Below are 12,314 nucleotides of genomic sequence, written 5' to 3' on the forward strand. Positions count from 1 at the left end.
GTGCACCCACCCAAGGTAGACGGTGTACATCGGCCATGTGTGCATCCCTCCTCCATTGCTGTGAGTTTGGATTCGGTGGCGTCGCCTTGCTGAGCGGGTGAGGGGGCTGTGGCACACGAAACTGTGGGAAGAATCGCAAAGACAAACAATGAGTGAAGAGGGGTCGGGGGCAAGGGGGAGGTCAGGGGTCAAACAGAAAGGCCATGAAGAGGAGTAAAGACAAAACAGGAGGAAGGGAGAGAAAAGAGAAATTCCCCATGCAAAGTTCAGACACACACACGCACGCACGCATGCACGCACGCACGCACGCACGCACACACACACACACACACACACACACGCACGCACGCACGCACACACACACACACACACACACAGTCTTCTACAATAAACATGAACATGCTTTGTTGCACTCTGTAAACCCAACTAGAGTTGTCTAAAATGTTTTATTTAATTAGAAACTTGTTATGCCAACATTTTCACTCAGCATCTCTCCTAAACTATTATCTGAACTCAATAACACCGACCAACATTTGGCTCTGAACTTCTGCTGTTTTAAACCAGACTACCTTATTATTGGTGAAACCTTCACCTGGGCTCCAAACTGCAGGTATTTAGTTACAGTCTGCAGGCAAAAATCCTTTAAAATAACAGAATTTTGGTTATAGCTGTATAATAACGTGTAAAATAACATGTGCTTTTGATGTAGCCAAAAATAAAAGGGTGAAAAGGTGTAAGCAAGCGTCTAAATGTTTTCACGTTGCAGTGTTAGGGTTGCAGTCAAGACAAGTTAAACACTTTAGGCCTCCTTATTTTGTTCTTCAAGCAGGATCCAAATGAGTGTTTCCTATAGTATGAGTGTGAAATCTGAACATTTGAATTACGTGACAACTTAACACCTACATTACATTTGTTTCTAAAAGTGTTACTGAAACATAAATAACTGACAAAATGCAGAACTTACAACTCGTGGATAAAAACTTTTATGCAGCAGCTTTAGTAATTTATTTTAGGTTCCTGCCGAATATTATCATTACTACTATTTTGGTCTCCTGATGTTTGCTTTTGACCTATTTTAAAGGCACATTTCTGGAAACTAGACTGAATAATTGAAACATTTTCTTATGGGACGTCATACTCGTCTTTATTAGTTACAGTGAACATGTGTGAACTGTGATATGTAAAGTGATTACTCAGAGAGAAAAGTCCAAATCTGAGGTAGAAACCACAAGAACAGAGATGCACGTGTGCATTCAGCGCATTTATGAGTGCAGCTGCTCCACATAAAGAAGAGAAAGACATTTCCCTGCTACAGGACAGAAAGACCATCCAGAATGTTTCCAAATGTGCCAGCGAGCACGTTTCCTTAAAAAGCAATGCTTTCTGAACTCAGTAAGTTGAGCATTTCACAAAATCAAAAACTGGGACAACCATTGGTTTTAAACAAACAAACAATATTAATATTTAATGTTTCCACAGATGTTCCTTAACGAAAGAAACCAGGTTTTCTACACAGATCAACCCTGAAACCCAACAGCATGTGTTTAAAACTGATTATAAAACAACAATCGATACAGGTGTTATGCTAATCTGTTTTTCGTAGCACTGTCTGATGTTCCTTTAAGGGCTCAGCTTCTTATTTCAGCTTTGACACTGGATTATCAAAGTAAAAATAAGAGGCATGAGGGTCAGACTGGACTCAGATTGATCACATTTATCACAACACCCTCTCGACTTTATGGAAGAAAAGGCACTTCAATAATAAAGCCATAAATTCTTATTCCAACCACCACTCCCTATTACAGAACAACACTATGAATAAAACATCAAATCATTCGTGTCTGTGCCACACAATATTCTCTATATGCTTCTTTATGAATAATGTAGTGGTGCTTCTTATTAATGTGGGCTTTTCCTCAGTGCTGAGGTAATTCTGCACTAACAAACACACATCGTAGGCTTTAATGTCTGGACCTCTGAAGCTACGCTCAAATGCAGTTACATCCACAGCTATATGAAAATGTGCTGCTGAATCCTGCAGCACCAGAGCTGATGCCGAGTAATCTAATAACAACCTTACTATGTTTGTCGCCGCACTAAAGTGACTTCAGAAACATCGGCAGCTCTGAAACATTCATCTACAGCAACTTTATGTCGTGAAAATTGTCTTTTGTAATGGAGATATCCACCCATCCTCCATGAGCTGCTCATTATCACGTGTTTAACCGCTAATTAGTGCAACTCGTTGTTATTAGCTAGCCACCAATATCTTTATGATATTTCTGTATGAACACCTTTGGGTTGGCAAAGACTGTGTTTTAAGAAGACACATGGTCGGACATCTTTATTCCCTGCCATATCAGCACTCCAACCACTCCGGCATGGACATGCAAGGTGGAGCAAAAGGGATAAGGGGAATGGAGAGGGGGATTGGGATGATGGCGCAACAATAATAAAAACAACTAAGGAGAAAAGAACTGAAATAGCTAATGGTGAGCTGAAAGGCACAATGGGACTAGATCAAACAGTCTTAAATAAGGCCACAACAAAAATCTCAAGTGACATATCTGATGCATCAGGATGTAAATGCAACTGAACGTGGGAATGGCCTCTGCTGACGCCTTAAAATCCGTGTTTTCCTCGTGAAATTGCCCACGAAAAGCAGGTAGCTTACTGCAGCTTTACAGTCACATCTAATGTTTCAGCTGAAAGGTGACATTTTGTCTCTGTGAGCTGGGAAATTTCCATTACTTCCTAGTGGACTCATTTCCCTTCAGCACAAACTTCAGTACAAAACACATATTCATGAATGAAAAAGAATAGGTGGACAAAGAAGAGGAAGTAAAGGGGGAACTACATTTTACTTGCAAATACCTGTTTTGTTTTCTTTATTCGAAAGCTCTACAAAAATATAAGTAATCACAAAATGATCTGCTGTGACATAAAAAAGGAGACAACATAAATTTGTATTTATCATGGCGCTTATTTAATTTGTCCCAGTTTAAAAAAGAACGGTGATGCTGGCACTTGTCACTGCATGCACTGGTTCTTACGGCTTCAAGGTCCAAACAAGTAGGGATCAATAGAAAATCACAAAACCAAGATGGCCGCATCATAATTAAAAGTATGTTAACTAGGGATGCTCGATATTGGCATTTTTTACTGATATCCAGTATTGCCCAGCTCTTAATTTCTGACACCGATAAAAACCGATACTGATATATGTGGTTTCCCCCCTAAAAAAAATATATATATATATAATAATAATATATATATATATAGGTTGCTAACGTGACATATCTCCTATAAAGTATGCTTAAGCTTTAAACATTATCTGTGTAAAATGACAACTACAGTTTAATTTATAGTACAAAGTTTAATTAGCAGCTGAGATAATCCTGACAAAAGTTCTGTGATGCCTTCAGGCCAAAGATCATTATTAAGTCCATGATGGGAAACAGTATTATTAATAAGTAATAAATAGCTTAAGTAAAGTGATGTAAAAAAAGGTTTACATTTTTTACGCTTTAAAAATGGATAGAAGTAAGACTTCGCTGTTACAAACTATCTTTGCTACATTGTCTGGGCAAAATACAACAGAGTGAACAATCTGTTTCCTCTGTTCCCGGTGTTTACATGAAAGCAAACGACTCACAAACACGCTAATATTGCTTTATATGTGTGTGCCTTGGAGAACATATGTCTTAGTAACTATTGATGTGTTTAGGGAATGTTTGGGCATGTGTTAGTCACTGAGTTGATAACATATAAGCAATGTACACATGCTAAGCAAGGCTAACTGCTAAGCCCAACACTAAGATGTTTATATTACTATATTTGTAGCCAGTAATTTTTTTTCTGTTTCTGTATTACGGTGATAAATCATTTATAAAGAACTTCAGTTAAGTAAAGCACGCCTTGGGTCAAGATTTGTGTGTTTTGTTTTAGTGGTTTGTTAGCTACAATGCTATATGTGCTACAAAGTCTAGGACAGCAGATTCTCTACACAGGGCAAATTTCTAATTATTCACAAGTTGTGCCAAATAAAAGAAAAAAATCTCAAAAACAAAATCTCAGATCTGTCATATTTTGACATTTTGAGAGAGGGGAGATGAAGCCAAAGAGTTTGATGGCTAACATGTGTATGGCATGTAAAAGTTGGTTCATTAAGGAATAAAAACCCATACCGATATTTTCCAATATTACATTTTAAAGGTTGAATATGGAAAATAAGACACTACAGCGACATCTAGTGTTTAGAGGTGGTAGAGCGACCACAGAACACATTTTCCAGCCGTCAGGGTTTTGGTTCACAGCTGATACATGAAGTGACTAGCCAGCAAGTGAAAAATCGTACACGACTAATTTCTACTAATAAGTTTATTTTACAACAGTATTAACCGTTAGAACATCTTTTGGGCTCAGAATCAGCTGCTTGGCTTAACGAGTCCACCATTTTACACAGTCACAGCCTGGACAAGCGGACATTTTACCACAACGGGGCCCCCTACTGGCTGGTAGATGTAAACATAAACCCAGCGTAGTGCCCGTCAAAATAAAAGTTTATATATATATATATTTTTTTTTAAATATAGCTTTTATAGGAGAAACTGTACATTTTTTCCAAACACCTCTAAATGCCCAGTAGCAGTATTATTTTAAAAACTATATATTTTTATTAAAATGTTCCATAGTGGATCTTTAATGCCAATATTGGTCGATAATATTGGTAGACCTATAATATCAGACATCTCTAATTTTAACCATTAAGTTTATCTTCATTTCAAGTCCAAGGGTTCTCGTTTAGCTTACACACAAGTGACAGTGAAATATGAACAATTCAGAAAACAACGTGGAATGGTTTGAGATTCACAAGGAACATCTTTTCTGTGTCTAACACAGAAAATTGAACGCTGCATTGCACACACTAACCTGGTTGGTTGAGGTGAAGTCGAGGCCTGTTTCTGGCATACCTAGGAACATGGTGTCCCCATCCAGCTGGAAAGAACAAAAGCAAGACTAAGAATGTCAACAAACTCAAATCAAACACGACAAACAGAACAGCCATTTGTGACTGATGTGAAGGTAACAGATTAACTGGCAAGCAGCCAGTCTCCTTTTGACACTGAATATTCTGCTAGAGGTCTTGTACCTCGTGCCTTTGACACGGATAAACATACAACTTCACAACAATAGGTCACTGATTGTGTTATAAAATTCACTATTGAAGAGTGACTATCAGCAATTAAATATTCAAAACTAATACAAATTAGACAGAAATACACAGAAAATACAAAACGTCATACCTAACTTTTTGTATTTCCTGTTAGATTTCCACTAAAACACTTATCAGAGATCATGGCAGGAAGAAAAACATTTTCAGGCTATGACTTTTAAGCTCATATCCACATTTTAACTTGTTGAGTGGCATCCAACTCTTTGATAAAGAATGATCCGTCTCTCCAGACCAACAAATCTAGTCTAAAGTGACTTTACATATTAAAAAACAAGCTAAATAAATAATTTTCACTACATGAGTTGCAGAACAAAAGCAGGATAATAAAACTATTTTCTGGACTAAATTTATGTAAAAACTACCATAAATAAGGCATAACAATGCAGAGTGGCCTTTATTTTACTTTCTAATTACCTAGTGTTGGTGCCACGCTTCCTCCTGCACGGACCCTTTTTTATTTTTGTATTTGACCTGTTTTAGAGTCACTGAATGTCAACGATTAACACTTTCTCATACATGTGTCTCATTTACTTTAAGTGACTGTTAAGAAATCTGTTTTTAATAGGATGAGGAGTGATTTAGTCATCTGATGCAATATTATTATTCAGAACAATTTATTTTTATATATTCAATATCCAGAAAAATAATGAGGAATGACTGAATGTAACCCTGAGACTATTTTTAGTGTTTTTAGCTCTTGGAGGCTCGCACATAGCTTGGGCCAGTAAGTAAAACTTTATATAAACATGGAGTAACTGAGACTCAACTTTTCCCAGTTCCACTGGAGCCAATAAAATACTTTTGCTAGCAACAAAATACAGATTCCCAGCAACCTAAAGTATTTACAAGAACCAAAAGATGAAAAAAGTTCTACTTCTTGTGCACTTACTAAAGACGGGGGAAAGTGCCGGTACTCAACTGTTCATTAAAGCTACTTTCATTTCAGACACAGGGGAGGGATATCAGCCATAGTTGACAGTAAGATTCATCTTTTCAAAAATGAAACAGGAAAACTAAAACAATCAGTCAAGGGGAAACACATAAAAGGTTATTTTGATGCTAACAAACTTTAAATTTAAATGAGAGAACCAATAAAAATCCAACCAACCTTGTTTAACCAAGAATCAGGGTAAAAGCATGATATGTTTTTTGTAAAAAGGAGGATTATTTTTACTTGTACTGGACAAAATGGAACAAGGTGTACTTTCTTTAAATGGACTGCAAACATTTTTATTGTTTCTCCGTTGCAGGCAGACTCTACGTCCTCATTTTTTGTTTGGGCGTCTCAGGGTGTACTGCTGAACATAAATAAATAGATCAAAATTAATTATTGATTTTGTTTGAAAACCTTTATCAGCATAACTAAATATCTCACCATGGCTTGTCACTGGTTTAAAGGTTTCAAATGACACCCATGGCTTGGTAGAAAAACATTGTTAATACATTTGCAACTATTACTCATCAAACTCCACACCCCAAACAAGGACAAACAAACAAATCCGTATTTGCATCCGTAAGCCATATTCAAATATTTCATAGAATCCTGGGAACATAATCATTGTTTCAGTTGACAAACGCGAGAGGAACATTTGAACAGGTGGGGAGAGGCAAAGTACTGACCTGTGTATGTGCGCACACACACGCACACACACATGCACGCATGCACACACGCACACACGCACACACACACAAAGGTGGACAGACAGGTGTAGCTGCTCCATCCATTTGCCAGCTGTTGGGTATTATGCAAAAGAGGAGTAGAGTTACAGCGAGCCAAAAAGACATAGGAGTTGTGGTGGACACAAAGTCCGTTTGGAGCTTTAACAGTTAAGTTTTCATGTGGAAAATCTTCACAAACATGGACGTAATTTTGGGGGGGGACAGGGGGGACGTGTCCCCCCCACTTTTTCCAAAGTCAAGTTTTGACCCCTGCACTTTTAACCATCCAAAAACAGTATTACGCTATATTAAATTTACACTGGTTGAGCTCTAGGACCAAGCGGAAAACAACCGTTTGTGTTGAAGCCTGTTTCCCATTAGAGCATACTGTAAAGATACCGCCCCACCCCCCCAACCCCTGTCCCCCCCACTTCTAAAGTGAAAATTACGTCCATGTTCACAAAAATATCAAAAATCTAAAAAATAACAATAACAGGAAAGAAGATATTTCAATCTCTGGTTTGTATTCATTCTTTCACGTTTAGGGTGAAAAACATTTTCAGACTAATGTAAGCTAGGAGGAGGAGGACCGCTGAGCTCAATGTTTGAATAATCTTCCATTTACTGTAACCTTGTCAAATCCTGTCATAGATCACCGGAACGCACACACACACACACACACACACACACACACACACACACACACACACACACACACACACACACACACACACACACACACACACACACACACACACACACACACTTGAACAATATCTGACATATTCACACACACACACACACAATAAACCCTAATAAACTCCAAATTTAGAGTACTTTTTAGTGCACGTAAAAAAGCTTTACTGGTTCCCAAAAAACATACAAAAATGTGTTAAAATATATACTTTTTACAAATCTGGGCTAAAAAACTACATGACAGAACAGTATGATAAGAAACAAGGTCTGCTGAATCTTTTGGGACACAAGTTACATCTTCTAGGATAACAAAATAATCATTTTCATAAAATCTTACAATAAAACAGCAGTATTATAATGTCTTCCCCACAAGAGAACACTAAACATTTAAGTTTAAACATCGGACCTGTCTCAGTGACCTAGTGGTAGAGTGTCCATCCTGAGACTGGGAGATCAGGGGTTCGATTCCTAGTCGGGTCGTACCAAAGACTTTGAAAAAAAAAAAGGGACCCAATGCCTCCCTGCTTGACACTCAGCATTAAGGGGTTGGATTGGGGGGTTAAACCACCAAATGGTTCCCGAGCGCGGCTGTGTCTGCAGCTCACCGCTCCCCCAGGGGATGGGTCAAATGCGGAGAATAAATTTCGCAAACACACCTGTGTGTGTGACAACTAATGGGACTTTAACTTGACCTTATGACACTTTTATTATTTCCTGGGCAATAGTTTGCTGTTTAGGATTCATCCAATTTCACACTTTCTGTTGTTTGTCAGAATTAGTTCTGCTCTCCTGTATTCTAAAATCCTCGATTACAGTCAACGATACGATAGCACCGAGCTAAACTCAGTAAGATCCTTCACATCATCACAGCGAGCACTGGCCCCAGCCTCCTCTCAACCAGCCCAACCTGCTTTGATCTGGGTTTAACTTCAACCTGAAAGTCAAGAATCAAACAAAATTCTCAGAAAGTCACACAAAAATGTCTGCACTTTTAGGAATGCAATCTCTACTACTGGTTTCCATGAAGTTCATCTGGTAAACATTTTTGCTTGGAAGAAAATGAATAAAATATAATCTAAAAACATTTTTCAATTTAATTTGTGCAGAACACAAACAAGTTTGTACTCAAGGAATGTACTGAAAGCTAATTAAAGTCTGTGTACTCTTGATTACATGTAATCTTTAAACATATAGCATTAGCTAAGAAATCATTTGCTCTGCATTAACTAATGTGTTTCTGCAATTCGAGGGACAAATATAGTTCTCAACCTACAGTAAGTAGCATCAGAGCGGAGGAGAGGAGAAAGAATGAGGACAGAGAGAAAACCCAGAGGAGAGGAATAGTGATGATTTCTTTACAGTGGGCACTCGTGTGAGAGGCAGAGTGGAACCTATTACGCTCCTCATTAACTGTGAGGGACACAAGGACACAGACAGATCTCAGTGGCTGTCACTTACTTTAATTTATACCTGGTCACTCAGAAGTAGCAGAGAAATGATGCCGTAAAAATGTCCTAAATGCTCAAACATTGTGCATGCTGACACCGCTAAAGGATATGCACATATGCCTACTGTCTTATAAAAGTGAACACCATGTCTAATAGAAAGCCATCTAAACTTCCATCTTTTAATATTTTAAACACATTTGCAATGCAATTAAATGAATTAGTTTTCTAGAGGTTAGACTTGTTTGCCATTTAAGAAAATATGTAAGTAACAAGCATTAAAAAGGACTTTAGCCAATTCATGGCTTGCCATATTAATGCAGTGGTTATTTCCATTGGGTGGAGAACTGTAGTGTTGGTCTTTTACACACAAAGCTAGCAACTTAACATTTAAAAGGTCTGTCTCTGTTTGGGACATTTATTGATTTGATTGACTGTTTTGCAAAATGTAGTTTCTGTATTTATTATTTGTATGCATTAGATTATAAAGCTGTTTTAGCAAACTTAAGCCGGGCGTACACTGTGCGACTTTTTCACTCGTAGCACTCAGCTTCAGCTCAAACTGTACGACTTCCTCGCAGGGCAGATCTCACGAGTCATGCGCTCACACTGCACAACCCAGTTCTCAGATGCGACCTGACTGCTCACACTGTACGTCTGGTAGCAACACATCGGCCCTAAAAATATGCTAAAAATAGCAGTTTTTACTCAACACGTCAGACTTTTTTGTCTTGTTTTGCCTGTTGTCCTTCCTTCAGGAGTGCTGCAGGAGGACACACAGGGATTTATGGGGGTTGGATGAGGAAAACAAAATAAAGAAAGTAAATCTGTGTTTTGTGATCAGTTAAATTTGCCATGAACACGACAAACACGCTTTCTTGACAATCTTTGTGAGTAAAAAAAACGTGTAGAAATAAAAATGAACAACATGTGTTATTAGGGAAATAGCGGGCGAGCGGCGTTGATGCAGGATTGCGCATGCGCCGTCAGCGGTTCTGATACATTTTGGGTCGCAGCTGCTCGCAGCACTGCTTCAACAGTGCGATACCCTCACGAGGGACGAGCGAAATATTAAACACGACAGAAGTCCGTGCGAGCTCACGATTGCTGATCGGTAGCTGGTCACGTGGTGTTAATCGCCTCTCGTAACCCCCTGTACACTACACGACGCTCGGCGCAAAACTCGCCCCGATCTTGTGGATTCTCGCACGAGTGGAAAATCGGCTCAAAAAAGTGAAAAAGTCGCACAGTGTACGCCCGGCTTTACAGAACAAGCTAGGTTTTGAATGCAAACATGGCCGCAGAACACTCACCCCTCCCCTTGCGTATCTTGCCTGAGATGCTTCTGCCAGAACTGGAAACCAGCGTTTCAAGAGGAAAATAGATAGTGCTAAACACCAGTCACCATCTTCTACGTCCAAACGTCTTTCGTTGTCCGTGACTTCAAATGGTGTTTTTCTTTTTGAGACTCTGGTAGTTTCTCCTAAAGCTGAAGTGGTAGCAGCCGGCTGATTCTCCTTCTTGGATATTATTGGACCGCAAACCTCTAACACCAGTGGTGTTCTGTTGCAAAATACGCAAGCGTGTAATGAATAGAGGACCCAGGGAAGTGTGGAAGTGCTGCAGTTCAGACAGACAACCGAATTGACCAATAGTTGCTTTCGGTCTGAAACATGTTATTGGCGTTGGTTTTTAAACAAATGCAAGAGAACCACTTCATTATTTTTTTTACTTTATTTTTTTTATCTTCACAATATATTTATTCAAATTCAATTCAAATTCAAAAATACTTTATTAATCCCAGAGGGAATTTGATTTATAGCTATAATATGTTAGAACGTGGTTAAAGGTGTTGTTCACTCGTTTAATTACATTTGCAATGGTCTCTAGTAGAAATGTATGACTTGTATGTTGTACTCAAAGCCCTGTTGCATCTGTTTCAGAATCTAAAAGATTGCCAGATCACACCTGAGCTTCAGACGACAGGATTAGGAGTCTTATTTCCAGATATTTGGACATCTCTTCTCTGACTGGCTAAAAGCAACACTACTGTACCACTGACTCTGTTTGCGCTGCTATATTAATGTTTTATCTCACAAATAACACAAGCCTGGAGAAGTTCTGACATGTGGTGGAGTTGCTAATGTTAACAGTTCTACTAGTTGAGACGTTCTCTGCTGATTCCTGGACACTAAACCAACAACAGCCTTCCCCATCATCAGTCAAGATGGGTGAGTCCATGAATGTTAAGTGACAGTGTGTTGCCATGCTGTCACGCTTTTCAAATCCTAGAGTTTCACCATCTGTTTTCTATCAGAAGCTAATGCAGGAGATAGGTGTAGGAGACTATTTTTGTGTTCAGCCTGCGTGAATAACTCAGTTACTGATTTTAATCAGAAAAAAATATTTTAAAAAAGTCCTTTAAGAGGCAGGGAAAAAAGTTTTAAACCATTTTGTTTTGCTAATTTGCCCAACAGGTCATAGACATGAATCTAGGCAACGTGTCAATTAGGTTTTTAGCCTTTTAACATCTTCAAACATGTTTAACTGGACTAGAAGTATGATGAAATGAATGACAGGACCGGAAAAAAGGATTGTTAAATGTACAGACATATTTCAGATTAATTTTGCAGTGTGTTGATTTTATGTTAAGATTTGCTCGTCAGAGGCTGTCTTTGTCTTTTTTCTTTTATATCTTGATTTTTTTTCTCTTTGGGTTCAATATTAATAATAACTGCTCAACTTCTGCTTAAAATAAAGACAACAAGTGCAAAATTCAAATGAAAAACACATTGATTAGTCTCACGATCTTATCTTATGATTTGTAAATGCTGGGAGAGTGTGTCAAAAGTGTGTGAGCTGATAACAGTAATTAGTGAGTGAGCTATTAAGGACAAAAAGGTGCCTGTGTTCCATCGCTAGGCTCTGGTCCAGTGCATACCTGGGATTTTTTGGTGGGGTCATTTGTGCAACACCGCACAGACATATAAGATATGCTCTAATAGTCACAGTACATTATGGATGACTTGACTTGGTTCTCCATTAGAAAATAATTTCCTGTGCATCAGTTGGAGCAGTGCATTATTTGTTTTTCTATGAAAATGCATGACTTTGGTTATTGTTATTTGTTTTTTTTTTGCACTTGTAGAACAGAAATTGCATCCATTTATGTTTTATAGTAGGAGAAACATCTATATCAGTACCTAATGTGTATCAAACCTTCCAGAGAGAACCGCAAAAAGATTGCAGGGCTTGTACTAAAACCAAATTACACTTTT

At 38.4% G+C, this 12,314-nt stretch overlaps 1 protein-coding gene across 2 annotated transcripts in view; it reads right to left on the reverse strand.

The window, feature by feature from the left end:
- The window catches only part of tox (thymocyte selection-associated high mobility group box), a 45,721-nt gene that overhangs the window by 22,795 nt on the left and 10,612 nt on the right, over nucleotides 1-12,314 (reverse strand). For both annotated transcript variants that reach the window (XM_015957275.3, XM_054737979.2), the window contains 2 exons: nucleotides 4,933-4,998; nucleotides 11-121 (listed from right to left, as the gene is read on the reverse strand). In XM_015957275.3, the coding sequence (XP_015812761.1) occupies nucleotides 11-121; nucleotides 4,933-4,998 (177 nt within the window). The remainder of the gene's footprint in view (nucleotides 1-10; nucleotides 122-4,932; nucleotides 4,999-12,314) is intronic.

The sequence above is a fragment of the Nothobranchius furzeri genome, chromosome 11 (assembly GCF_043380555.1).
Source record: "Nothobranchius furzeri strain GRZ-AD chromosome 11, NfurGRZ-RIMD1, whole genome shotgun sequence".
Lineage (NCBI taxonomy): Eukaryota > Metazoa > Chordata > Actinopteri > Cyprinodontiformes > Nothobranchiidae > Nothobranchius > Nothobranchius furzeri.